The 27,370-nt window shown below is 45.0% G+C and overlaps 1 protein-coding gene across 2 annotated transcripts in view; it reads left to right on the plus strand.

The window, feature by feature from the left end:
- The window catches only part of PEX14 (peroxisomal biogenesis factor 14), a 137,623-nt gene that overhangs the window by 22,260 nt on the left and 87,993 nt on the right, over positions 1-27,370 (plus strand). The window contains exons 1-2 of one of the 2 annotated variants that reach the window (XM_060014043.1): positions 19,689-19,967; positions 20,498-20,500. The exons of the other annotated variant lie outside the window; for it this stretch is intronic. Of the exons in view, the coding sequence (XP_059870026.1) occupies positions 19,830-19,967; positions 20,498-20,500 (141 nt within the window). The 5' untranslated portion in view covers positions 19,689-19,829. Of the gene's footprint in view, positions 1-19,688; positions 19,968-20,497; positions 20,501-27,370 lie in introns of those variants that run through there. 2 annotated transcript variants of the gene reach the window in all.

The following is a 27,370-nucleotide window of genomic DNA, read 5'->3' on the forward strand; positions in this document are numbered from 1 at the left end:
TTTGTTGAGTAGACGAGGCTGTGGCCTTTCAGTTCTTTCCTCCTTCAGGTAAATGAAGAGGTTGTTTTTTCAGTTTTAAGGTGTCCTTTTACAAATAATTATTAGATGAATCTGAACTCTTAGGAGTAATAATTAGAGAAATGGAATTTGAGATTGTTATTCAGCTTTGTTTATGTTTTGGGTTTCTGGCTTTTGTGGTAATACTTTATACTTGCTGTAGTTTCTGTAATCAGAGGCCCTGACTATTGGATAACTGAACAGTGTCCTCATTCTGGAGTGGGAACCAGGGAGCTGAGCGCTCAAGTGCCTTTTTTCAGAGCCACAGTGATCAGGGGAGTTGGGTTTTTCATCTTGTCACCAGCCTCTTTGAGAAGAGGTTTCGTTTTCTTCCTTTCGTCCTGGAGACACAGTCTCAGAGTTCTACCCAGGCGTTGGCTGGGCATGGGATGTATAGAGCTCTTATTTGGGCAGGGTGACCTTCTGAAAATGTTTTCTGTTGTTTTAAATCAGTCATTATCTTATTTGAAAGAATTTTTACTCAAAAGCTGCTTTTAAAGTGTGACCTAAAGGTGGGTATTCCATGTGGCAAACTCAGCAAATCCCTTACGAGCCCCCAGTTTGTGAAGCACTGAATGTCATACTTAGGGCAGCCGTATGCCCTCTGCTTTTGAGGGTAATTTCAATTTAAAATATTTTAGCCCATTGTCAAACCATGCAGACCAATTTGGGTTTGAAAAATCCCCTCTTGTAGTTAACCCCACTCTACACTGAGAAGCTGCGGGAAGATAAAGTGGTGCTTTGGAGAAGGACGTGATTGCGGCCCTCCCTCCTTCCCTCCCAGCTCTCCTTTCTTTTATGGTTTGTAGTTATAACCAAGATTTATGCCTGTTGCTCCACAAATCTTCTCTCTGCCATTATGAGTTTGTCTGCACAGTCTAGAGATGGGGCCGACGCTGAGTGATGCTTGCAGTAAATCTGCGTGGGGTGCTCCCTGACACCGAGGCCGACAGGAGCCGTCTCCTGGCCCCCCTGGATGGGGCTAGATTGCCCCTGTCAGGGAGAAGATGTGCTGCTGCTTTTGTGGCCTCTTGCCTTTGGTGGCCCTGGTGGCCCCGGTCTCCTGCTTGTGCTCACAAGAGTCTGCGGAGTGGTGCCCTGGGGTAGCACCAAGAGGCCTTTCTCTGTGTATCCACTGTAGTCCAGTCAGGCCATGGCAAGAGCATCTTCAGGGGCAGGGCTGCCTTCTCCAGCTTGGAGGGGAGGAGCTGCTGATAGAATCAGGCACACAAGTTGATCATACGTATATACATGGTTTAGTTTTTCCACAGTTTGCTGAAAATGGGTTTTGATGGAGAAGTGGGAGAGTAAACAGCATTCATTAAACATCGTTTTTTTTCCCTTTCCTCATACCTTCTGTTTGCTGTATCCTTTTCTTTGACTCATATCAGATCTCTTGTGAAATGAAGTGGCAGCACCAATAAATACATATTTTTGAGAAAGTGTCAAGAGCTTTCATTAGAAACTGCTTCACTGTCATGGTGCCGGGTGCTCTTGACTGGGCAGCTCCTGGCTGGTCACATCCACACCCACACCCCTTCTGCGACCAGGAGGACGTCAGCTTGTCTTGAACCCGTGGGCCAGTTGATTTGTTAGCGAATTAGGCAATTTTGTTAAATATGCTATAAACAGGTGAAATATAATGTGAGCAGAGTGATCTATAAATGTTGTAAACATAAATGTAAAAAGAGGGTTCTGTGAAAACTAAGCTGAATGTTTTGGTAAATGCAAACTGCTAAAAAGATTGCTGTCTTTTTAGGTGTGAGTGGGGAAGATCCTAACAATCTAGAAGTATTCTGTACTTCAGTTTGCTTTGCTAATGTCTTTCAAGGGCTCGCTTTGCTTTAGAAATTGTGAAGGGTGTGTTACGGGTGAAGTTTATGCAAGAAAGACGTCTGGGAACTCCGGCGTGTGGGTCCCACACTCAAAGAGAAGGCCTTGGCTCTACATCAAAAGATTAGCAAATGACCGCAGGTTTGTTTATAGGTTTTAAGTTAATGTGAAACGTTTAAGGTATGTAGATAAGACCCCGTTTTTAATGATTCCCTGCTTTAACTGATTTTTCAGTTAACTGACCAATTGCTAGCTCTGATCACATAGGTCAGGAGGACTTCTGCCATATAATGTGCTGGCCTCCGTGCTGGTTTCCTTATTTTTGTTATCTTGTTTCATCCCAGCAAACCGGCGAGGATCACTCTTCCTCAGTTTACAGTGAGGAAACAAGCCCAGGGCAGTCAGGTTCCCACAGCTAGTCAGCGGCAGGGCTGGGATGTATAAACCCTAACGCCTGCACTGCTGAGCTCTTCTCTCCGTCAGACTTGAGCAGGGTGGGAGGGCAGGCAGGGGCAGCGTGCCCGCCTCGCAGAGCACAGAAGTCTGGGAGAGGGCTTTGGCTTGTTCAGGTGCTGCCTGGTGAGCCTGTGCTTCCTCTGAAGCCTCTGCCTTCATGCTCACTGGCTGGTTGGAGTCTTTTGTATGCATCTTAGCTGTTGAAAAGGCACCTATTAATTTATCAGAGGTGATGTGGGCCTCCTCGTGCTTGGAGGAGGTTTCTGCACCCATGTACCTCACTAATGACAGGCTACGGGATGGAGGCGAGATAATAGGATCTTTCATCTCTGTCTGTGGAGCAAGGTGCTGTGTCCCTGGTAGCTTCTAGGGGGCAGCAGCCGCTTATCGTTCCCTCTCCTGCTGGCAGAGGGAAGGGTCCACAATTGAGCGCTCCGCTTTTGACTCCACATAAGAAACCACAGTGTTCAGGATCTTCCGTCTCTGCTTTCTCTGCCCCCTCAGATAAATCCTTTATCTCTGTCCCCATCAACATCCACAGATCCTTCACTGTCAGCATTAAGGCGGCAAAAGTCACTTGCTTTGAAGATAGGAGAATGTCTTCAGGAGAGTAAAATCTTGTCACATCTTACTTGTTGCCATTGATAACCCACTCTAATACTGTTTGGATGTTTTGAAACTTTCCCCTGTGGACACGGGCCTTTATTCTGTTGGGAACACCACTGTCATGTGGTTGATCATCTGTCCTTCCTGTCAGCATGTGCCTTAACCTTCCCCACCCCCACTCCCAAGCCGGGCTTATGGAGGTTTCTCTTCAATTCTAAATGACTCATTTCATAAGCACATTAAGGAGGAAACTCTGGATTTGCCAATCCTTTTAGCCTTTGGGGCCCAAGATGCATATGGCCAGCTTGTGCCTTGCTGAAGTGAACGAATGACTACCCCCATCCCAGAAGCGCATATTTCACCGTGGCCCTGACTGTCAGGTCTTCTTCCAGTTGTGTGGCTGAAGCAGGGGACAGAAAGGAGGAGGGCTGGTTGCAGGCAGAACCGGAGTTTTGCAGTACACACGGAGAAGCAAATTGGCCGCGACGTTTCAGCCCTGTGAGGTTTATCTAGGACTAGCTGAGACTTCTCAGTCCTGACTCCACCGTGGGAGGAGCTGGTGACCAGTGCTCCCAGGCTCTGCCTTCTTGCAGGCTTTCATCCGAGGACCCTGAGGGCCCCGGCATGCTGGGGAAGGGTGGGAGCTTCCATCCCGGCTCCGAGAGTGGCTTTCCTCAGAGACAAAGGCACGCCTCCTAACCTCACCTCTCCAGCTTGCTCTCTGTCGTCTCTCTGAAAAATGGCGCTTAATAGAATCTGCTAATGAACAGAAGAAATAACTAGAAATAGTGGCAGATCATTTGACAGCAAAGTGGTTTATAACTTCTGTTTATCAAACGATGATGATTATCATTATTGTTATTTCTATTGGATTTTTGAAGAATTCAGCCTGGTCTCCAGAGCCCCATTTATATAAGACACTTTATTTCTTCCTTTGTACTGTCTAGAAATAACTTTATTCCAGTGAAATCCAGGTCTGTGGTTCCGCACCCCTCCCCAGCCCCTCCCTGCTCCATTTTTCTCCCTTCCTCTCTGCTCAGCTTCCATTTACCTCAGCGGGCTCCAGCTGGTGGGGTATCCCTTGCTGACCAGACCGGCAGAGCTAATACCGGTTGGAGGAACGCTGCAGCGTTTGTTTTTGCAGTTCCTGGATTTGGTTTAATGTACAATTGATTTTTTTAATGTATTTAATCATTTTTTTCTTACCTCATAAGGATTAACCCGCACAAACCTCATTTTATCCTAACTGTGGCTTTGGGAGGAAGGAAGAAGAAAATTGAGTTTCTCTAGCTTATTTTATTCTTTCACTTTTTATTTTCTGAATGGCTTTTCCTGCCAAAGCAGCTCAGTAAAATACGATGTATTTTAGTGGCCATTACTTACTCATTACTAACTGGTCTCTCCTGCTTCCCTTTGTCTGTGAACTAAATACAGGGGGTCTAACGATAATTGGTAGCTCTATCACAGACTCGCCAATTATAGATCAACAGGGAAAACAGCCCAGTGATGGTTTGTGGTTGGCACTGGCTGCCTACCCAGCAAACTCGAGTTATCATTCTGCATCTGCCCCTGGGCTTGACCAGATGGGTCCTTTCCTAACTTTGTACCTTGGCTTCCCTAATTGCATCACACGGTCTCCCTGATGTACAGATTTCAACTTCATTTTATCCCTACATGTGGTTTTCACGTCCACCTTGTCCTTTCTTAGTTCCTGCCTCTTTGTCATGTCTACACAGTATTAACGGGGAGAGGTTTTGTTTCTGTTTTCTTTGCGGCTCCCTGGTGCCTAGAATGGTTAGGTGACAGGCTACAGATAAGATTCTCTTGAAACCAGCGGTTTTCTGTATAGTTTCGTCTGCCAAGTCCAAGTAAAGGCAAGTCTTTATGGGTGCCCAGTTCAGCCCCCTTTTTGAGCGTTTATCTGATTTGTATTCCAGCTTATCCACTTTGCTCTGGCACAGGACGGGGAAAAGTTACGTCTCACTGTTAGGCTGCCAAACTCTTGTGTAGGGCTGCTAGGTGCTAAAGTGGCAAAGGAGTCCCTGTGCCGTATGGCCACATTTCCAAGCAGAATACATTTTTCGTTTGTTTGTTTCCTGGGTATTTCGCACCTAGGCCCCTTGCTGAACCCTGTATGCAGTGGGCACACATCCTTATCCCTCAGCTCCTAGCAGGAAGTAGGCACTCAGCACATGCTTGTGGCGTGTGTGTGTGTCTCTGCGTGCGTGCGTGCGTGCATGCCCGCGCGCGCTCACTTATGTAGATGGTGATGGTGAGCCAAGGGGCTGGAGTGCCCAGTTGCTGCCCGCTGGGAACTTAGGGTGCAGCATTCCCACTGGTACGCAGATGTTTAGTGTACCATTGCCACGTAGGCAACATAAAGCGGGCATTTTATGAAAGGGAACATCAGAGGAAACATTATGGCTGAGACCTTTATAGCCTTTCCATTATTATGGTTTAAATCTTGACAGTCTTTATTCACAGGGACACTGAGACCAGCAAAGACAGTGCTCACTCCCACCTCCCCGTTCTCTCTCTCCACATCCTGTTCTATAGCTGTGATAGGCATCGTTAAGTGTGCAGGCAGCAGTGCTGCTTTGTAGTTTGTCTAGAAACAGCCCCTTTTGACTCAGAAGTTGGAAACCAGATGACTCACCATTCTGTTTGTTTTATTGCAACTGTCATTTCATAAAATGCCCTGAAACCTTTAAACTGTAAATGCCAAAGTAAGGTTTTCGTCTTTCTGTTTTTATTTTGTTACCTCTTCTGTTATCTGTGATCTTTTCTTTCATGTCTCTCTTTTCTCCTTCCCGTTCATAATTATTTTCCCTTTCATTTGTCTCTCTTTCTCCCTCTTTCTCCCCTCCACACCCCCCACACTCCGCCCACTGCTTTGATGATGATCGTGATGGCATCTGTAGTTGAAGTGGAGTCTCTGCTAACATCGTGATGAGTTCTCTCCAGGTTTACTGCCATCAGATTGAGAGTCTACGCCCCCCCAGTTTCTGTGTGTGGTTTAGAAATGGAAACATCCACGTACATTGAATTTTATAAAGTACTCACTGGCTTCAGCTCTAGAAGCTAATGCCATGTCAAATCGTAACAGGAACTCACTTTTTGTGATACTGCATTTTGCAAAATCGTGGGTCTCCCCACGTATCCATTTCCTCCCTTGAATGGGTACCAGGACCACAGTGTGACTAAGCTTGCTAGGCTTTCCTAGGACGGCCTATAGGGTTCCTACACAGAATGTTGATTGCCAGGAGAGGGCCTTGATCTTATTAACCTTTTTCTCTCCTAAGATGGCATTTACCTGGAATTCCTGAAGTAAAAGAGAGCATTCTCACGGCTTAGGTGGGGTGTCAGGATCTAAATTTTTAAGGACTTGAGCTCTCAAACTAGGACTTGTCGGATCTTTCTTCCTGCAGTTTCTGACACTGTGGCACTTGACTGAGTCACCTGATTGATGACATGAACATCATTGGGTGATAAGCACCTGGCCAGGGAAACAGGGACCCTCTGTGGGTTTACTCAAAAGGATGGCAGACAGATTGTGGAATTTTAATGAAGGTGGGGTGGGTCCCTGATGTTCATCTGCTTTGGAGCATAACCAAATCCCAGCATTAACTTCAGGAGTATTTGTGGGAAACCTGCACTGGTGTCAGTGGTCATATTCCACATTTATCAAATTCATAAATCTTACTGAACTAATTTTAGAAGTAGCTAGTTATAATGAAAAAGAACAATTACTTCAGATGCACAGGAGCCTCTCTTAAATGTTCCTTGTTTTTCTTTTTCTTTTTTTAAAGGCCTTTGGTCTAGTTGGGCCTTCAGAGTGAGCCATCCTCTGAATTCTGTTGCAGGAAAACTTCTTTCCTATATGTCTCTAAGGAAGGAGAGTATTTTCTATGCTGTGAATGGGGGAAAATATGATATCATTACAGTATTTAATAAATTTGATCGCTGTGAGTTTTAAACATGAGTTCTGTTAATCTGCAGGGCAGCTTTCAACATAGAATGCTGTGTTTTCACCCACTTGGCTCGATGTCTGTTTCTGACACAACCACTATTCCTGCTGCAGGAAAATAGAAAACCACAGGCTGTTAACTTAATACTCTTCCCTTCTGGGGCTAGGGTGGGAGCAGGGCGGGGGCAAAGCGGGGTTCAAATCAAGATACTCTCACTCCCCACTGGAGAGAGATGTTCCCTCGTTCCAGCTGACAGTTTGAACAAGGATTCTAGAGTTTCTGGCCGTATTAATTAAACCTCAGTTAGGGGTGCCCTGCACATTTACTCCTTGGGACCAGGAGCAGCCTGCCAAGTGTCTCTCCACAGGCTCCCTCTGGGTTGCCTACCTATGGATGTCTTCTCCCTTCCTGGGCAGGGCCTTTTGGAGGAGCAGAAGGATCGTTTAGTGCTTGTAGCCTGTTCATTCCTTGGCTTCTCTGCTGAGCTATCCAGCAGGGGTGCCAATTCTTCCGTTTAGCTGACTATTATATAGCCCTTAAAAGGGAAGGGTTTATTTTAGCTGGCTGCTATATTGATTGCTATAGGGACGTTTCTGTTTTCACTGGCTGCTATATTGACTGGGAAGGGGAAAGGGGCCGTGTTGCTGGGAGCTGTCATACTGACTGTTACAGAAAAGATCTGTATTTAAGCAGTACCAGTGCACTGGGATCTCCCAGGCAAGATATTAATGCTAATTCATCCGCTCACCCCCTGCTGTGAGTGTTATTTGTTTAAATCTGTAGATTCCCACAGCGCGTTTATATCCTCACTAGAGTGTGCTCGGCTCCCTGTAATTATTTAACATTATATGCTGATATAAATTGTAACAGTTAAAGAATGGTAATGAGTAGCCAAAAAAGAAAAGAAGAAGAAAAAGAAAGGAAACAGGAAAAAAAAAAAAAAGGAGAGAGTATATTAAAAACCCATATAGCGTATACATATTATAAGTTTGTTGTGTATGTGTGTGTGTGTATATATCTATGTGACATTTGAAATGGCAGAGTCAGATTCTGAAATGGCAGTGAACTACGTCTGGCATCTTTTCTCCCACTCCAAGTTGATTTGTACAGTGTGGCTGAGTCCACGTATTGTGCATCTGTGTGTGTGCATGTACGCACGTTCTCACGTCACCCGCCAGAAAGACTGTACTGACGTGTGCTCTGATGTGCTGTTTGTACACACGTGCATGATTACATACTGTGTGTGTGTTCCATGTAGTGGCAAGAAATTTATCCATTAGCACTTCAGCTTCTTGATGAGTAGCTGATACTTCCTTCTAGCTTCCATGTTGACACAGGAACTCTGGGCCTGAGACCCACCTCGGGGAGAGCCGGGGGAATGCTCAGTTGGGATGAACTTGTAGGCCATTGGGTGTCACTGTCGCTCTATTGTCTATAGTTGAAAGAGGGCTGTTACGCTGGGGAAACTGGATTTCAAAAGAAAGTTGTTTTTCTGCCTAAATGGAGGTGTCGTTTGTTTGAGATGTTTGCATTTTGAGATCCCCCTTTAAAAGTAGTTGTTTTGTTGGCTGTTTTTGCCATGCTAAGCTAGGTATTTTGATTGTTCTTGAAAATTGTGTGCTGACCGTGAGCTCTGTTTGGATATCAGCTGGAGCACACCAGAGGAGGGCTTCCGATGAGCAGAAAAACCTTAATTGGAAACCCACTTACCAAGGAGAGAGGACCTGGGCAAGAGCTTTAAAAAGGTGGAAGAGAAATCTCCTTGCACGCCCGAAATTCGAAATTCGGCCACCCTCCCGGCCTCGCGGAGGTGGGAAGAGTGCCGAGCGCTGGTGGCAGAGGAGCAGGCGCGCCTCTCCCGCTGGCGGCTCCCGCAGCGTGGGGCCGTGCCAGGCTTCGCCACAGTTCCTACTGTGTCAGTTTAATAAATGCACTACTTAAAGCATGAAATCACAGAAGAAGAAAGAGAATGCACTTATTCAGACTCTTAATACATTAAAAATAAGGCATTAAAACTCGGACTTTTTTTTTTTTCTTCCAGAATCAATAATGAACAGGAAGGGTTGTAGACATTAACAGTCATGGACATTCAAACTCTTATACATAAATTATCTTAGAAAAATGCACATAAGACTTGAATAATGTAAATACATTAATGCATTTAATAATTTAAACATTAAAGCGCAAGCAGGAATGTGAGGCAGAGGCTGTTCTGAGGTAAGGGATTGGTCCTAGAACCAGTGTGTCCTAGGATCGATGGGTGATTTCCCCTTGAGACACCCTGGAAAGAGAGTGCCTGGCCAGCTGGTGTGAGCTCCCATGCCAAGACTCCCTGGACATTCCTGAACTCAGCTACCTCCCTGCTCCTTATTTTTGCGTATCCTGACCTTCGTCCTCGATTCTGCGTTTTCTCTGGTCCTGTGCTTCCAATTGTTTGTTCGAAAATTAAATGCTTCCACTTCAAAGAACATTGAACTTTGAGAATGTCTTGGTTGGAAAACCAAACCAAATTAAAAAATCCTTCACCCAGCTCTGGCTGCTTGTGGTTTGGAAACACGGAAGCAGTGGCTCCTACAGTCAGTCGGTCAGTCGTGTTCTCAGGCTGGAGCTCTACTGCAGCACCGAGGGCTGTGGATCCAGGCTGGGATATGCTTATGGATTTGGAGCCAGATCTAGTGGGAAAGCAGGGATGGTGTGTGGTGTTAGCGTCTGGGGGTTGGCCATCACGATGGCAGGTCGCCGTGCCAGGAAACAAGACAGGCGCATGGAGTTAGACTCAGCCATCAGTGAGCATGCCTTGCTTTAATCTGAGGGTTTAACCATTGGATAGACTGATGTTACTGTTTTTTTTTCTCCTTTCTTCCGAAATTGTATTCACAGCAGCAGAAAGTCACTGGAACGTTGAAGCCTCCTTTCCTGGCAGAATACAGAATGATCAAATTTAGTTTTTGACACCTACACTGTAAAGTCCCCTGGGAAGAACTAAGAAGCTAGGACAACACAACTCAAATTTTTATTGGTTGACCCCAGTGATGTTCTCCAGTAGCTCCTTAGCCTCGTTTTATAGCCCAAATCACGAATGAGAAACTGCGAAAACCTCAGAAGGTGTGTTACTGGGTACATAGTCTGACAACTTTACCTGTAGAATTGGTATGTTTATTTGGTCAGTAAAACAACTGTTGCCCCACTGGGTTTGCTGTGGGCCTGAGGGGCCCTTGAGAAACAGTTACCAGATGGTAGTAGCTGAACCAAACCTGTTTTTATTATTGCCAAATCCATTGGCATCTTCTACTGGATCTCAAATCTCCTACTGAAACTTTACCTGGGGTCGTCTTGATTTGACCCAGGCCTTGTCTGTTCTGGCATCTGTGGCTTTGTTTGCAACCATTTCCAGTCTTTGTTATAGCCAAAGGCAGCCTCCTTTCCAGAGAACACGGTTACAAGCCAGCTTTTACCCACTTTCAGGAGAGTGGCTATAGGCTGTCCTGGCACGTGCAGCAGATACAGACAGCATTAGGCTGTGCTGCCCAGAGCAGCCAGAAGGCAGACCAGTTCTTTAAAAAGTGCTAATCAGGGATTGGCTTAGAAAGGAGTAGTATCAAGAATCAGTGAGGACCACCTGGGAACAGCTCTTGTGGTCAGTATATCGTCCTTGGGATGTGCTCAAATTCTTCTCCAGACCTGTGAACAGTATCCTCAGTATCATGACCCCTTTCCACCTGTTTTGCTTTAAAGAGGCATGGCTTTTCTTACCAGTTTTGTTTCAGCTTTGGGATGCATGTCAATCCCAGGCTTGTTGTGTTCATTTCTTTTCCAGAGTTTTCGAAGCCCAGGCTACTCCCTCTGTTGCTTGTCCAGCCTTGAACAGTGGCTTCTGCCTGCACCCTCTGCTTTTCATCCCAGCAGAGGGAAGAGAGTAAAATCAGGGGAGCATTTGAACCGGGGAGAATCTCACTCTCTTTGGATTTGGCTGGTCACACCCAGGAAAGCATCATTCTCTTCCCTTAAGTTCCAAGAAATGTCTTATGGCCTTAACTGCATTATGGGCTTGTGCCAGATCGGGTTGTATGGTGGAGGCGGGGTGGGGGCAACTTCGTGCTCCTGTTGGAGGTGCAGTGCTGGCTCATCTGGCAGAGAGAGCAGATAGCACTGATCAGGGGCCAGTTCACCCCTGTGATACATCCCTTATGCAGATTTCCTCGGAAGAGAGAGGAGTCAGGTTCATTAATTAAAGGAGCCTGGCTCGAGCTCCCTGTAATTATAGGTGCTAGAAATCTGAATTTTAAGAGGTCTGTGCAGCTGCATTTTGAAAAATGCAGGGAGGCACCGAGAAGTACAGGCTGTGGGCAAGAATGTGGCTGAACCAGATTTGGGAGGTTTGGGTTTTGGCAGAATTCCCCTTCAAATTCATATTTATTTGTCCTATCTTTCTATCTTTTTTTTTTTTTTAATGGGAAGCTGAAGCTCTGATTTTTTTTTTTTTTTTTTTAATGAAGGTTACACCCTGTGACAGAGAGGCTGGCATTGTCAGAGTATGGAGGGCAGAAAGGAGTTGCCGTAAATTGGAAGATGCTTAGTTTTTAAGGAAGCAAAGGATATCTTTGGGCTCTAGGGATGCAATGTTTGAAAAAATTAAATAATTTTTTTTTCTTGAAGTGAGTGAGAGCAACAGGGAGCAGAAGGTTAATTTGGATGCAATCTAGGAAGATAAGTCCCGGGCGCATATGGGACTCCAGAATCTTGGTACCCACTTCTCTTCCCCAGAACAGTGTCTCCTCTGTCATAAATCACTTTTTGATGTGAACCCAGAGGTACAAGCAGACAATTTTAGACCTTTTGGGAAGTCCTGACCTGTCCCTTTTCTTCTTCATTTCCTCAGTTATTGGTAGTGTGACCTTTTGCTCTGGATACTTTCTCTCTCTCCCTCTTCTTTTTTATTTTTCTGTATGATTTATAAGGTCTCCTTTTACTTCCTGTTAAAAACCTTTATTTCAGTCTGTGACTATTTGCATCTCTGTTAATTAACCATGGCTCATTTGGGATGTGGATAGGAGTGGAGAGAGTTGGGATGAGTAGGGATTCCCTCCTTGCCTCCCCGAGAAAGGAAAGAAAAGGCTAGTGGTGAATGGGGGCTCATCAAAGCCCTGTGTGCCTGAACACTCGGGCAGCTGCCACCAGCCTCCTTTCCCCTGATTGGCTTTGTCTCCTTGGAGGTGTTGTAAGCATCCTCCCATTTCACAGCTTGGACCCTCTGCCCCTCCTCTGGGGTATACAAGGGGCTGAAAAAAATTTTTTTATACAATATATATATTTTAAAGCATTAAAAAAATTATTTATTTATTTATTTTTGGCTGCATTGGGTCTGTGTTGCTGAGCACAGGCTTTTCTCTAGTTGCGGTGAGCAGGGGCTACTCTACGTTGCGGTGCACGGGCTTCTCATTGCGGTGGCTTCTCTTGTTGCGGAGCACGGGTGCTAGGTGTGCGGGCTTCAGTAGTTGCGGCATACAGGCTCAATAGTTGTGGCTCACGGGCTCTACAGCGCAGGCTCAGTAGTTGTGGCGCATGGGCTTAGTTGCTCCACGGCATGTGGGATCTTCCCAGACCAGGCATCGAACCCATGTCCCTTGCATTGGCAGGCAGATTCTTAACCACTGTGCCACCAGGGAAGTCCCTATATATATTTTAAAGGATACTCCTCTGTACTCTTACATTCTTGTATGTATGTTGAGAAATCTACTAATTGTGAACCCATAAACTGTGGAGGAGAACAAAATCTCAAAGACTGTCATTTTGTGCATTTACAATATGCAGATTGCAGTTCCAATTAGATTGAAACCTCTATTTAGCAGAGTGGTTTTGTGAAATAAATAACTTTTGAAGAAGGCCTACTATATATAATAAATACATATTTTTCCTTCAGTTGCTGGCATGGAGCTTCCTGCTTTCCAAACACTTGCCCTGAAATGCTGATTCAGAAGCAGGCAGCATCCTTGGGCTCTTTACAGAAGAAATGTTTCTCCTTTACTTTCCTGGCACAGGGATTTCATCCTTGATTTACAGTGCTCAGCTTGTTAGCGCCAGTGAAGGGGAGCTGGTGTGAAGGTCATCATGTCTGTTTTGTCCTCTCAGAGAGAGAGTGAGGGGGTGTGTGTTTCTCCCTGTGCGCTTGCAGTGGTAGTCGTGGGGTTCAAGTGCCCCCACCCCCACCCCCCGCTTCTGTGCGAGGGAGTCAGTCAAAACTCTGGTGTCTCTCTTTTTCCACCCTCTGTACTACCTGTCATTCAGCAGGGGGTGAACGATTTTGAAAGCCTGATTCAGAATTTCAGGAAGACTAGTGGCACACCTAGTAGAGAGCTTTCTCCCTACACCCCTTCTCATAATCTTCCCCTTCTCAGGCCAGCTGTGACAAACTGACAGAAAATTAACAGATCGGGTCCTCCTATTAGGTGAGTCCCTATGCTGGAAGCCGCTCTGGCTTTATGCAGGTCCTTTAGCAGCTCCGTGCATGTGGGTGGTGGTATTCTAAGCGGTCCTAGCAGAGAGGGCAGTGAGTGCTGGGGGAAAAGCAAACAGAATGCTCTTTGGAAGAGAGAGTGCTTAAAAGGGAGAGAGGGGCAGTAAGATGCCCAGCTTGAAAGCACCTGGTGGAAATACTTGGACTTGCAGGGTTGTGGTCCTGAACACCACCGCCTGTCTCAGGGAGCGGTGAGCTGGGTTATAATAGGATGCCTGATTACAAAGAACATTTTGAAGGCCACTTAGTCCCAGGTCAGGCTGTGCATTAAGCGTGCTAATCCTTTGCCGTAACACTGGACTGGAATTGCAAAACTGGAAGTATGCAGTCTGTTGTGTCTCAGCTTTGGCTTTAAATATTTCTATACGATGCTGCCCTGTGTGGCTTTTTCTCAGCTACCCAACTTCTCTTTCCCCAGTGGAAAGAAAAAATACATCACGAGAATATTTTCGTCTACTCACCAGTGACTTTGAAAACTACTTTTCTACTTCTATTATGTGGTCACTTTTCTCATCTTCATGATTTGAAATATTAACATGTAGATAAATACAGTAACATGTAGGGGCTACGCATAGGTTTTGGTCCTAGGGCCTGGCATGTTGGAACAGAAAGAAACACCTAATTGCATCAAAACCACTCTAAGTTCATGTATGTGGAGCCCATCAAGCTGAAAGCATCCAGACAGCATCTGCTGTTATCAAATCACTCATGAGTCCAGCTAATTAAAATAAAGCTTCATTTTTCTGAACCATTGTTTGGCAGGAATTCGAAACGGGTCTAACCCAATTTCTGCGTGTTTATGAGCCTTTATTATATCAGAGGTACTTTTCTGTAAATGTACAGGGCAGCGTTAAATGAATTGATCCACGCAGTATCACTGTAGACGCACTGTGGACTTGCTAATGATTTCCCTTCCAGCTTTCTGGTTTCCAGACATACTCTTTAAAGCTTTATGTTCTCTTTCTCTATCCTCTGCTCTTTGTCCTCCGCTTTTTCTTTTTAATTAACTTAAAAAAAATTTAACCTTCTTTTTTCTCTGAAAACAGGATACACTTTATATTTGTTCCCTAATGAAGTTTTCTTTTCCATTTCTCTTTGTTTTTCTTCCTCTCTTCCTGTTTTTGCTCTTCTTCTAGGGGTTAGGATTTGCCTCTCTATTTCTTGCTGCTTTCTATTCCCTTCTTGTCCTCCTTTCTTAAAAAAGTTTTTTAAAAATTTGTTTTATTTATTTATCTTTGGCTGTGTTGGGTCTTCATTGCTGTGCACGGGCTTTCTCTAGTTGCAGCGAGCGGGGGCTACTCTTTGTTGCGGTGTGCGGGCTTCTCACTGCTGTGGCTTCTCTTGTTGCGGAGCACGGGCTCTAGGCACGTGGGCTTCAGTAGTTGTGGCATGCAGACTCAGTAGTTGTGTCTCGCAGGATCTAGAGCGCAGGCTCAGTAGTTGTGACACATGGGCTTAGTTGCTCCATGGCATGTGTGATCTTCCCGGACCAGGGCTTGAACCCATGTCCCGTGAATTAGCAGGTGGTTCTTAACCACTGTGCCACCAGGGAAGCCCCTTGCCCCTTATTTTTCTCTCTTCTTATCTCTCTTCCCTTTTATGTTTTCTTTAGTGCCTCTCCTCTAACCTTCTCTTTCTCCTTTCTCTCTTCTTTCCACCTCCTCCAATTTTCCCAATAAAAGATTTATACCTTTGTCTCTACATGCAAGTACAGATTAGGGCAGAAAATGGCTGTCTATGGGGGTAAAGAGATCTGGCTGTTGGGAGATGAGGTCAGCCTGTTTTGCGTCTCTGAATTTGCTTGCATACTTTATTTTAGGTTTTAAAAAGATTTTTCAAACCACGTCTACTCTACTTTATAGTCTAATAATGCTACTTTGAAGATCAAAAGTATTATATAAATGCTAACTAATTATTCCTTGTAACACTTTGGTGAGTCTCTATGCAGTTATAGTTCCATTTTACAGATGAGGAAGCAGAAACAGGAAAGGTAAGCAACTCTCTGAAAGTTACTGAAGAAGTTAGTGACTGAGTTAGAATTAAGACCAGGTCATCTTTGGCTTTGATTCTTTTTTTAAAAAATATATAAATTTATTTGTTTATTTTTGGCTGTGTTGGGTCTTCATTGCTGTGCGTGGGCTTTCTCTAGTTGTGGCGAGCGGCGGCTACTCTTCGTTGCGGTGCGCGGGCTTCTCATTGTGGTGGCTTCTCGTTGCAGAGCACGGGCTCTAGGCGCACAGTCTTCAGTAGTTGTGGCGCGCAGGCTTCAGTAGTTGTGGCACGCAGGCTCAGTAGTTGTGGCTCGGGGGCTCTAGAGCGCAGGCTCAGCAGTTGTGGTGCACAGGCTTAGTTGCTCCGCGGTATGTGGGATCTTCCCAGACCAGGGCTTGAACCCGTCTCCCCTGCATTGGCAGGCGGATTCCTAACCACTGTACCACCAGGGAAGTCCCTGGCTTTGATTCTTGATTACCACCTTCTGGGAGTTTACTTTTCTCTCCATAAGGATCATATATCTTTTTTTTTTTTTTTTTTTCTTTGCGGTACGCGGGCCTCTCACTGCTGCAGCCTCTCCCGCTGCGGAGCACAGGCTCCGGACGCGCAGACCCAGCGGCCATGGCTCACGGGCCCAGCCGCTCCGCGGCATGTGGGATCCTCCCCGACTGGGGCACGAACCCGCGTCCCCTGCATCGGCAGGCGGACTCTCAACCACTGCGCCACCAGGGAAGCCCAGGATCATATGTCTTTAAGATGAGGGTGAGAGAATACGAGCCCCGCTGCCCTTCTCTTCATGTACTTTTAGCCTTCTGAAGTTCATTTGTAGTCTTTAGATGTTAAATGAATTTCTAGGTAATTCCTGGGAAAGAAGGATGCCAAACCACTTACGGGCTGGTAAAAACTCTGTCCATTATAGTCTCAAAGCAGAGCGCTCACTTTCTCTTTCCAGCGGCTTCCAGTAAGTGGGCCCACGTCACACGCGCTGGCCCTGGTGATCATAGCATTGTAGGAAGCACTGCCATATTTGATTGAATTTAGCCATTCTGGAATGACGTGTGTATGAAGTCGTCTCTTGCATTACTGTGGCCTTTATTATTGCTAATGCATTCTGACATTACAGGTGTAGCCTTGGCTCTCCCAGAAAGGGCAAGGCTGCTATTACCAAGCTTAAGAGCATGAAACTGTTATACAGTGAAACGGGTGTTCACATTTAGTTAATAAGCAGAGTAAGGGAAATGCTTTTATAGAAAAGATAGCCAACTGACAGAGGCCTATCCTCATTCCTTACCCAGCATTATTTCAAAAAGTGGATCAGTTAGTAGTATTCTCCTGCAGAAAACTAGAGTCAATGGATAGAAGGTTCAGGAAAGCAGATTTCAACTCAGTTTAAAGAAGGACTCCTGAAAATGAATTGATAATCTTTTAAGAGAGTGAGTTCTCTGTTCATTATAAGCATTTGAGTGGAGGCTCACTGATCATTTGTCAAGGTTGTTGAGGAGGGGAGTCCTAGGTCATGTATGGGGCCGGATGGCTTTCCTTGTTCTAGATTGTAACTGCAAAAGCAGCATCTTTGCTTGTTCTTCTTGGATTTTTAAGTGCCTGGTGTGCTGTGTGGACCCAGTGAATGCTTAGTAACTATTCATCATTTAATCTTTGGCTTCCTGCTGCTTAACTAACTTGAATAAAAACTGTTTTTGTTCAGGTCAGGGAAGCCACCATCTCTGCCACCCTCCTGCAATAAATCATTCTGGATAGCCACATTTTCCCGATGGCCATCGAGATCCATATGAAAACAAAACAAAACACTTTAAAACTTTTGGCTGGGAATTACATAAAATGGGTTATATGCTTTCTCGCTTTATTAGGCAGAGTAGACTATAATTCAATCCTGATGACTCAGTATCATCATTTTAGATGTACATGTTTATATTGTGTTGGAAGTGTAGATTCTGTTTTCAAAACCTGTTGAAATATAGATCTGTTGTGTATTTGCCCCTCCTCTGAATGACTCCATCTGTGCCGAATGACCCTGGACTGATAAACTTTTTGAGTTTTCTGTTTGCTTTTCATAGACGATTCTCTCCTGACATTTGTTGCTAGGCTTTTTTCACTATCTGGTCTTTGGTCTGTGAGTATCTCTTGCTAGCTGGCTCAATTCTCCTTTCTCATTTGCAGTTTTTAATCTTCTGTGATTTGGACACCATTTAACTAAGCTTGTATACGAAATAAATAATAAGTAGTGTGAATAAATCTTTGCTATGTGTAATATATGTGGAATTTGTCATTTCTTTTTTGACAACAGCGATTTCTTCTCTCTTTCCCTCTCTCCTTCTCCTTCTTTGTTGGTTTTCTCCTTTTTTTGATTGGGTGAGATTGGAGAGCCGAGCTCTCGAATGGTTGGTTCTGGTCCTTGACCCTTGCCCATTTCCCTGGCCTAGGTATCATAGGCTGCCTGCTGGAGTCAACTGGAAATTATAAAATGATGCAGCTTGGAGGGTCCAGAAGGCCATCTATTTAAGCCCTTATCTTACAGAAATGAAGGACGCTGAGGCACAGAGTCGGGGCGCGAGGGGCCGGGTTTGAGGACATAGCGTTAGGGTTGGACTCGGTGTGCAGGTTTCTTGAGGCCCGGCCTGCTTTCTGCCCTGCCACTCTGCCACATTCTGTTCCCTGCCAACTTTGAACATTTGTTTGGCTGCACTGGTTCTTAGTTGCAGCACGCAGGGTCTTTAGTTGTGGCATGCGAACTCTTAGTTGCGGCATGCACGTGGGGTCTAGTTCCCCGACCAGGGATCAAACCCAGGCCCCCTGCTTTGGGAATTTGGAGTCTTAACCACTGGACCACCAGGGAAGTCCCTGTTTCCTACAAACTTTGAGCAAAATGTGTGTGAATGAGGAAATAGAGCGTTTGTGTGAGGTAAAATCATGGAGGAAAATTCTCTGCTGGCTGTGGGCAGGTTTAGGATTAAAGTACATAAACCAGGGCTTCACTGGTGGCACAGTGGTTAAGAATCTGCCTGCCAATGCAGGGGACACGGGTTCGAGCCCTGGTGCGTCAAGATCCCACATGCCGTGGAGCAACTAAGCCTGTGCGCCACAACTACTGAGCCTGCACTCTAGAGCCCGCGAGCCACAACTACTGAGCCCACGCACCACAACTAGTGAAGCCCGCATGCCTGAAGCCCGTGCTCTGCAATGAGAAGCCCACACACCGCAACTAAGAGTAGCCCCTGCTTGCCGCACTAGAGAAAGTTCCGTGCGCAGCAACGAAGACCCAACACGGCCAAAAATAAATAAATTTATTTATTTTTAAAAGTACATAAACCAAAAAAGGCTTCTGTTTGTTGCAGTGTTTGGCTGTGTTTGCACTCAAAGCTGATATTGATATTGTAGGAGAAGCTTTAATCCTTTCATTCAAATTTACAAGAAATGCTGTTTCCTTTTAGTTTAAAAAAAAAAGTCCAAGAGAGCATTTGATTTGAGGAACCGAAAGTCTAGAAAATGTATCCGGGAGTCCTCGTCAATTTGGGGCATAATGAAATATAAAAAATACTCAATAAAAGCTCCTTTATTACTTTAACTGTTTAAATGTGGAGTTTTTAGCCATCAGGTTAATGTTTTGGTATCATTTTTTTATTTGATTGTGAGCACTTTTCCAGGTAGCTCTGCCACTAGAGCGCTAATCAGATTCCCACAGATGAATGGTGCTAGCTGCAGCCTGACATCACCGCATTTTTGCTTCGACATTATTTTATTTGGTTTTCCTGTAAAAGTTAATAACTCTGTGTCCATGTGTTTAAACAGGCAAGAAGAGAGAGAGAAAGGACAGTGAACAGAAAACCATGAGTGATGTCTCAGGAAGCTTTTGCCAAATTGAGGAGATGTAGGGATTTTTGTGATCTCAAAGTCTTTCACCCTAGCACAATTGGGGTGTGGAGAATCAAGAAGATTGCACAGCAAGATGGTGATTCTTAATCCTTCTGATAACAAAAAGTGAACCTCTGTCTGTTTCCCAGACAGAGCTGGAAGGAATTAGAAATGAGTTCCCATTGATTTAGAGGAGGAGGGGGTGCTCAATAGGACGGATTTGCTTAATGGTGAAAACTGTTTAAGTTTTGCGTTAATTGTAAGTAAAATACATGCTCATTTTAGGTGACCAGGATTGCTAGGAACATCAGATGGAGGGCAGAAAGACCTTCCTTTTTATCTTCCTGTTAGAGGTAGGAGACCTGTACTGAGAGCCTCATGGCCAAGATGGCAGTGGTGTCTAATAGGCCTTTGTTGAATCGTTTATTTTTTTTTAATTTTTTTCTCCTTTTCCTTTGCGGCACGCGGGCCTCTCACTGTTGTGGCCTCTCCCGTTGCGGAGCACAGGCTCTGGACGCGCAGGCTCAGCGGCCATGGCTCACGGGCCCAGCCGCTCCGCGGCATGTGGGATCCTCCCAGACCGGGGCACGAACCCGTGTCCCCTGCATCGGCAGGCGGACTCTCAACCACTGCGCCACCTGGGAAGCCCTGAATCGTTTATTTTTAAAAGTGTATTTGTTTATTGGAAGCTGTGGTTGTTGATGATAGGAATGTTTATGGTGTTTAGTGAAAGGTTACTGAATGGTTCAAAGCCATGATGATTACCATTTAATTCTTTCTGTGTGCAGCGGATTTTTTTGCTGAGCTAAAAATTTCTAAATTGGGGTTTATCAGAGGAGGCAACTGGACTGATATCTCTTGATTTAGATTCTCTTTCAAATTTACATCTTGGTGCTAAAGACAGTCTGTGGGTACAGATCTGACAATGGGTACAAGAATCAGTTCCACAGTCCTTATCTCAGTGCCTCCGAAAGATGTGTAAAAAGCGATGACTCATTCATCATCCGTGTCAGAGGCATGGCTTGTCTTGCTTCTCTGTGCTACACTCGTGTGGGTGAGTTACTCCTGAAGTCGGCGAGAGAGGCCTGACCCATGTTAGATACCCTTTTTTAGACAGTTGAACTGGCCACCAGCTTACTTCAAACGGATGTGACCCCACTTGCTGCCAGAGCTGGTTCCCCTGATCTTACTATCTTGGCAGAGGGTCTGTTCCTGTGCACTCCCAGGGGCCAGTGTGCTTGGTGAAGAGGACGACTTTCCCCTGAGAGGAGCTGATTTCATTTGACTGTTTGAATAGAAACAGTTTCTAGGGCCTCATCTGGTGGTGCAGCAGTTGGGAGTCCGCCTCTCGATGTAGGGGACACGGGTTCGTGCCCTGGTCCCAGAAGATCCCACATGCCGCGGAGCGGCTGGGCCCGTGAGCCATGGCCGCTGGGCCTGCGCGTCCGGAGCCTGTGCTCCGCAACGGGAGAGGCCGCGACAGTGAGAGGCCCGTGTACCACAAAAAAATAAATAAATAAAATAAAATAAACAGTTTCTAATTCCTGTCATCTTACTGTAAATTTGAAGATTTTTGAGTGCCAGCTTTCTCTCTATTCTGAATCATACTTTTGGAACTTGTACTTCTAGTTTTTCCCTCAGGCCATAGAAGAATCTTAGATAATAGCAGGAACCAGGACTTGGTGGTCTTCTCTTAGTAGCAGATCTTAATTGTTCGCTTTTTTTCTGCTTTCTAGAGATCTGAAGACGATTTAAAGGCTACCCACATTTGTCATTTCCAAGTTTTTTCTTGCTATCTTTTTGGATTCGAGCTGTTTCTGAGCTGTGACTACTACTTTTTTGGTATTCAAATCTATTTTTTAACATTTAGTCTTTCTCCAACTTTCTTGTAGGATGTCTGGTAGGAGTGTCATTTAGCGACTCCTCAAAGTTTTAGGTTTTTGCTCTATGTGGGGTGATGCTAGACAGAATTCCCTGATCCAGAGCTTATCTTCCTTGGAATCCAGGAGCCCATCTTGTTGCCCTCAGAGCAGAAGGTGCTCAAGCCACCGTGAAGGGACCCCGCCCTGCACCACCTGGTGGTCATCTATTCAGCGTCTAACCCCCAGTTAACTTGACACGTGAAGGTGTCACTGTCCATCTTCGTCCCCTTCCTAATCATCCCACATCTCAATAGTGCATATGCTTAGAGAGAGCTTTACCAATCTCTGTCTGGCCTGGCTTCAGAAGAAGTGGGAACCGAAGTTTCGTCTGCTGAGCATGCGAAGGTGCTGGAGTTTGGGAGAAGTAACCTTCGGAAAGCATCAAATTCAACTTGTGGTGGAGAGAAAGGGACTAGGAAGTAGAGGCAGTGGTATCATTAGGAAGGTCCTGGGCACTGTCTGCTACATATTTTTAGTGTTGGAGTCACCAGCCACCGCCACTGAGTGAGCTCACAGTCCTCCTAGGGAGCATCTTGGACACTGAGTCATTACATTCCTTTGGAGTGATTCAGCTCAACAGCTTGACACCTTCATTAATTTTACAACATGAAGCCTGGGTGCTCTCTGCTTCCTCTTTAACCGTGCAGGGGAATTAGAAGAATATGGAAAATACAAAAGCAAGGGAAACTGGAAAAAGGAGCAGTCAACGTGCTGTTGAAAGGCACCGTGTTAGGAAATCGAACTCCTTGCCTTTTCTTGGTATCTCCTGGGACCGAGCACCCAACTCTTGCCACACAGTGCTGGCACACATAAACCTTTTTCTTTTTGTTCCTGGCACGCCCGCCACCCTCCAACTTGCAGCCAGCTCGTTTGCCTTCCCTGCCGAGGTCACTGCTACCGTGATCCGTGTATAATGGCATTTTCCTCCTCTTTTCAGTGTGGAGGCTATTACGGTTTCTTCTCTAAACAGGACTTCAAACAATTTGCTGCCAGTTGGATTTCAAAGCTAAGGAAAAGGCAAATGTCATCCTTTTTTTCTCTCCTCTTTGGGTAACTGCTTTGTTGGTTGCATCAAAAATTAGAGGGGCTGCTATCTAAATTCAGGTGGGGATGCATGGGGACAGGCATTTAAATTTGCTTTTCTTTCTCCCTGAAGGAGAAAATCCTTTTCCTTCTCAACCTTTCCTAAAAAGGAACTTTGATCTTCTCAACCCAGAAACAAGGGTTTTTATTTCCTCTATGGCAAGCATGTGCACTACAGTGCTTTCCATGGCGTAGTTACGGTTGCCCTCTGCATCAGCAGCTCTGCTTGTCAGGCTTTGCTACTCAAGCACCAGCTCCTTTGGGCTGCAAGTTGGCACCCAAAGTACTCTCCAAAGTCACCCTTGTGTCCCTAAAATCACTGTCACTTGATATTAAATAGTGCCTGTTGGCTTAAGATGCTTTTTATTTCCACATACATTTCTGGAAGAACTAGTTTAATAAGATAACAAAACAATGACATTCTGACAAGTAGTTCATGCAATGTTTTTAACTAGGGCCAAGAAGAAAAATTTACACGCAGAGATAGTTCACTTGGAAGGGTAGTTGTTGTGCATATGACGTTGCCACTCTTCATAAAGGCTTTTACTGCGTATATCAATGTGTTTTAAGAGAGACTAGGGTCAATAATGCATGCTGTGGAATTCATGCAGATTTACACAATAGACCTTAACAAATATTGTGTTCTATCATGTCAACTCTGTGCACTTCTACCAGAGATATTTTATTTCTTTAATGTGAAAAACAAAAGGACAGAGGAAAGTAAAACAAAGGAAATTAGGGCCCACAGCTTAATTAGTATAGGGTTGTAACCCAAATCAACAATGGGAAGGATACAATGACAAAACCCAGGAAATTCCAAGTTGAAAGAGAGGCTCTTTCCGTTAACTCCTTGAGCACCAGGGCTCTCGCTAGCTCACTGCTCACCCAGGTGCAGGAGGCTGGCTCAAGTACAATTCACTGTCTTTATTTTTGAACTTCCTGGCTTTTGTTGACTTTCCCCTGTCCTTTTCCCCCTCTGATGTAAATGAAACATACCTTTGTGTGTGTGTGTGTGTGTGTGTGTGTGTGTTAATTGTAGATAAACGGGCGAAAAGTACCTCTTGATTTTGTAACCCTCAGAGAAGGAGAAAGAGGGGGGAAAAATCCCTGTCACTGTCATCTGTTCATTTTTAATGAGCAATTTAAAAAAATTGAAAATAAAAGAGGAAAATGAATAGGTGTTGAACCAGCCCGTGATATGTAAATGCCAACTAGTAATTACCTAAAACCTCAATTTTCATTCTGTTTCATCTTGCAAAACATTTCATTTTCCCCGAGTGAAAACACTTCGTTCGGGCTCGCGTGACGGCTAGGGGGCACTTTGGCTCTGCGCTGCGGCCGCCTCGGCACGGCCGGCTCAAGGTTATTCCCCTCTTGCCATTCCAGTGGCTGTGCTCCGAGCGGGCGTGGTGCCCTCCCCCCACTCCCACGAGTCTGGTTTCGGGGAGCCTTGTTCCTCCTTGTCCTTGCAGAGGATCGTATTGAATTTTGGCTGATCGAGCCTTCCTCTGCATATTAACTTTCCCCTCTTACCTGCCTGCTAGACCCTCGGCTTCCCAGAGTTGCATTTCACACTGTGAGAGCAGCTTTCTGCCAGACTCCCTTTCTCCCTTGGAGATTTCAAATGCAGCAGTCTCTATATTCTGTTTATTGCTTCCTCTCCTTCTTCCCCCTTTTTTTTTTTCTTTTCATTTTGGCGGCTGGGGGCAGCTCTCCTGCCACACTTAGAAAGATGATTCTGACATTTCTTTGGCATACTCATAGGTTTTCTCTTATTCTGCTTTAGGATCTGACACCTTTTGGATGTATTCGTGCAGGATCTTGGAATGTGGGTTGGGAATGCCCCTGCTTCAGGGTGGTTGCCCTCCCCAGCCTGTTCCCTACCTAGGAAGAGGGCAAGTAGAAATGAGAAACAACGGTGAGCCTGGCTGGGACTGTCAGCCGCAGATAAGAAAGAATTCTGGATGCAGAAAACCAGAATTATGTTGTCCTAGAACCCTGGAACCAAGAGTGCTTTGCCTGGAGTCTCAAGGAACACGGTCTCTTTAGTGAGATATATAGCTTCATAATTAGCCCGTTGCATTTTTTCACGAGTGCTAGCATCAGCGTTCTACGATGTGTTTCTCTGATTAACAGCTGCTTTGCAACTATTTCCTTGTGCCACTGATGACCATATTTGTCAGGGAACTCCTGACAGAGTACTGATTTCTTACTAAAACGCAGCATTTCTGTTTGAAGAGGCTTCTCTCATTCTAGGCACTGCCCGGCTTTTATAGTCAGTCCTTGTTAAACCTTGAGTTGGCTTTGGTCTAACGCTTGTTAACAGGATTCTGGGTATCTATCTACTTCAGAGTACGAGCGTAGGAACCTTTCACGGGCAATTTAATCTTCTCAGATGCGCACGTGTGGCTCTGCAGTGTTGGAATGGGGTTTTGGACCTGCGTGTTGGTCATTTTCTTTTGCCCTCTAGTTGTGATCTGTCTGGGTTAAAAAGGACTTGACTTTGGTTGTTAGTGTCATTAATTTTTGAATATTTTTAGTATTTTAAAATGGCTAACGAATGCTCACATTTTTAGGAGATAGATGTGTATGTAGCACACAGGAGTGCCGGAACTGGTGACATTCCAAATATGTGTCACTGGAGACAGTGCATCAGTTTTACGTGTCAGGTGCAAAGTGCCAAGGCTCCCTCCAACCCCAGGTTCGTTATTAGGCAAGCTCTGTTCTCCCGTCCCCCTTGTGCAGAAAATACAGTGTGCATTCTGGAGATTAGAGTGTGCAGGTCTTTTGTAGGAGAGTGGAAAACACCTAGGAAGCATCTCTTGAGCGAGGACTGTCAGGAACCTCGCTTCTTCTCACCAGGGATTACTTACCCTACACGACGCATTTAACAGCACATAGTTCATCGTAGATAGCCCCTGAGTATCCTGTATTCCATTGATTTATACAGTTACAAATCCGGGTCTCTCAAACACAGATCTCTCTCAATTGGCCAATCATAATCATCTTGGATCCAAAGGTGTTTTTCAACCTGAAGTCCCCTCCTTTTTTCTTGGGTTACTGGAAGTCACTCCAGTGTAACCACTGCAAAGGCGAGGATTTACTCCTCTTTGCACCTTGATTTATCTCTAGCTTTAAGTGATGAATGGTGAAAATTAGCAAATTTCCCTAAAATTGCGGAGTTGATGGTGACAGGGTTATTTTATTTTGCTTTTTGAGGGAGGAAGGCAGAACAGAGGGTCACAGGAATAGGGGTGATGAGAAACTTTGCTTCTGTTTTCTTCTGAGTTCGTCTCATTTATTTATTTATTTATTTATTTATTTATTTATTTACTTTGGCGGTACGCGGGCCTCTCACTGCTGTGGCCTCTCCTGTTGCGGAGCACAGGCTCCGGACTCGCAGGCTCAGCGGCCATGGCTCATGCGCCCAGCCGCTCTGCGGCATGTGGGATCTTCCCGGACCGGGGCACGAACCCATGTCCCCTGCATCGGCAGGCGGACTCTCAACCACTGCGCCACCAGGATAGCCCCGTCATCTTTATTTTTATGAAACCAGCTACTGGTAATTCACCGTGCACTCATTAAGAACTCTCTTAGTGCAAGAGAAGGGGAAAGGAAGGCCAATTCCATTTTTATCATGGACTCAACAGCAAGTGGCTTCAACAACGGCATCAGGTGCTTTGCACCAGAATTTCCCCTGGCTTGCTGCACTCCCACAATGTGTGCAATAAAGTTCCCGCTTCTGTTTTACATCTTTGACACTGAGGCGGAAGATTTGGCCTGAATTTGTGTAATTTAGTTGGGCACAAATATAAGCCATGACTAGTCACATTCATCTCCTAATTAGAAAATCAAACGATAGTACAGGACAGGCAGCAGGCACCCCATCATTTCACCCAACAAAAGCGTGTTGTGTGTGTTGGACCTCTGCAGAGGGAAGAGTCAGTTGAATTGCTTCATGAAGTTAATGAAAAGTGTCCAACAATAGTCGAGTGAAGGATGCAAACCGAGGGCACTGTCAGTTATCTAGAGTGTTCAAATCGTTGCAGTATGGGGAAAGGTTTTGGGAAATCTTTTACCGTCTGTGTGCGAATCATAGGGCTTGTAAAATTCTACGTTGGACGGTCCCTTTTCTGCCCTATTGAAGTGCCAGGTCCTTACAGGAAGAGAGGAGAAGAGTAAAGAGTAGCAGAAGAAATAATTAGCGGAAGGAGAGGGGTTTTTGTATCTGGACATCTTTCTTATGAAGCACATTATGTTGAGGCTGTTGGTTTGGATGCTTCATATTTTTACATCTGGCATAGTGATATCGGTGCTGTTAAATATGTGATTCGCCTGTCGCCTGCTTTTTCCAACAAAGATCAAGAGGAATGTAAGCAGGCCCCAAATATACTTTATGTAGGTGCTCGACAGTATTATTTTATATGGCTTGAAATTAGTGAATGGAAACTTTAAAAGAAATTGTTCATATTTTTGCAAGTTTGAAGTGTGCCAGGACTTTGTCAAATTCCCGTTAAAATAAACACGTCAATTTCACCTCCCTTCCAAATTCATTTATATTGCTTTTTTAAAAGGTGTTTTCTACTTTACCTGATGTTTAAATTGGATTCGCTCGTTTATGCTGTTCTTTGCTCTATCCCCCACGTTTTTCTTAAATGAATTACTAATGACAGAGCACTCCATCATTCCCTCTCTACAGCCACTTTAAGGAAAGCATGGTGATCTAAACCTTTTAACCTATTAAACATGATTTTTCCCAATTGAATCAGACCCACCACAGGTGTAATAACTAATCATTTAAACTACACCTGCTATTATGTATTTTTAAGCCATTATGCGTGTTGGATAGATGATAATTCATGTTTATTGCATTGTCCGATGGATCCGTTTTGCCTACACTAGGCTGATTAATGTATTTAAAGAAATAAGAGATGCAATTTTTAAAAAAAATTGATGGAATGCGCCAAGCACTGCATTGAGTGCACCATTAAAACCATCAGAACTTTGCTCTCTGACCAGAAATGCATATACCAAGGACTGTATTAAAAAAGCAAGGTGAAACCTGTGCG

The sequence above is a fragment of the Delphinus delphis genome, chromosome 1, assembly GCF_949987515.2.
Source record: "Delphinus delphis chromosome 1, mDelDel1.2, whole genome shotgun sequence".
Taxonomy (NCBI): Eukaryota; Metazoa; Chordata; class Mammalia; order Artiodactyla; family Delphinidae; genus Delphinus; species Delphinus delphis.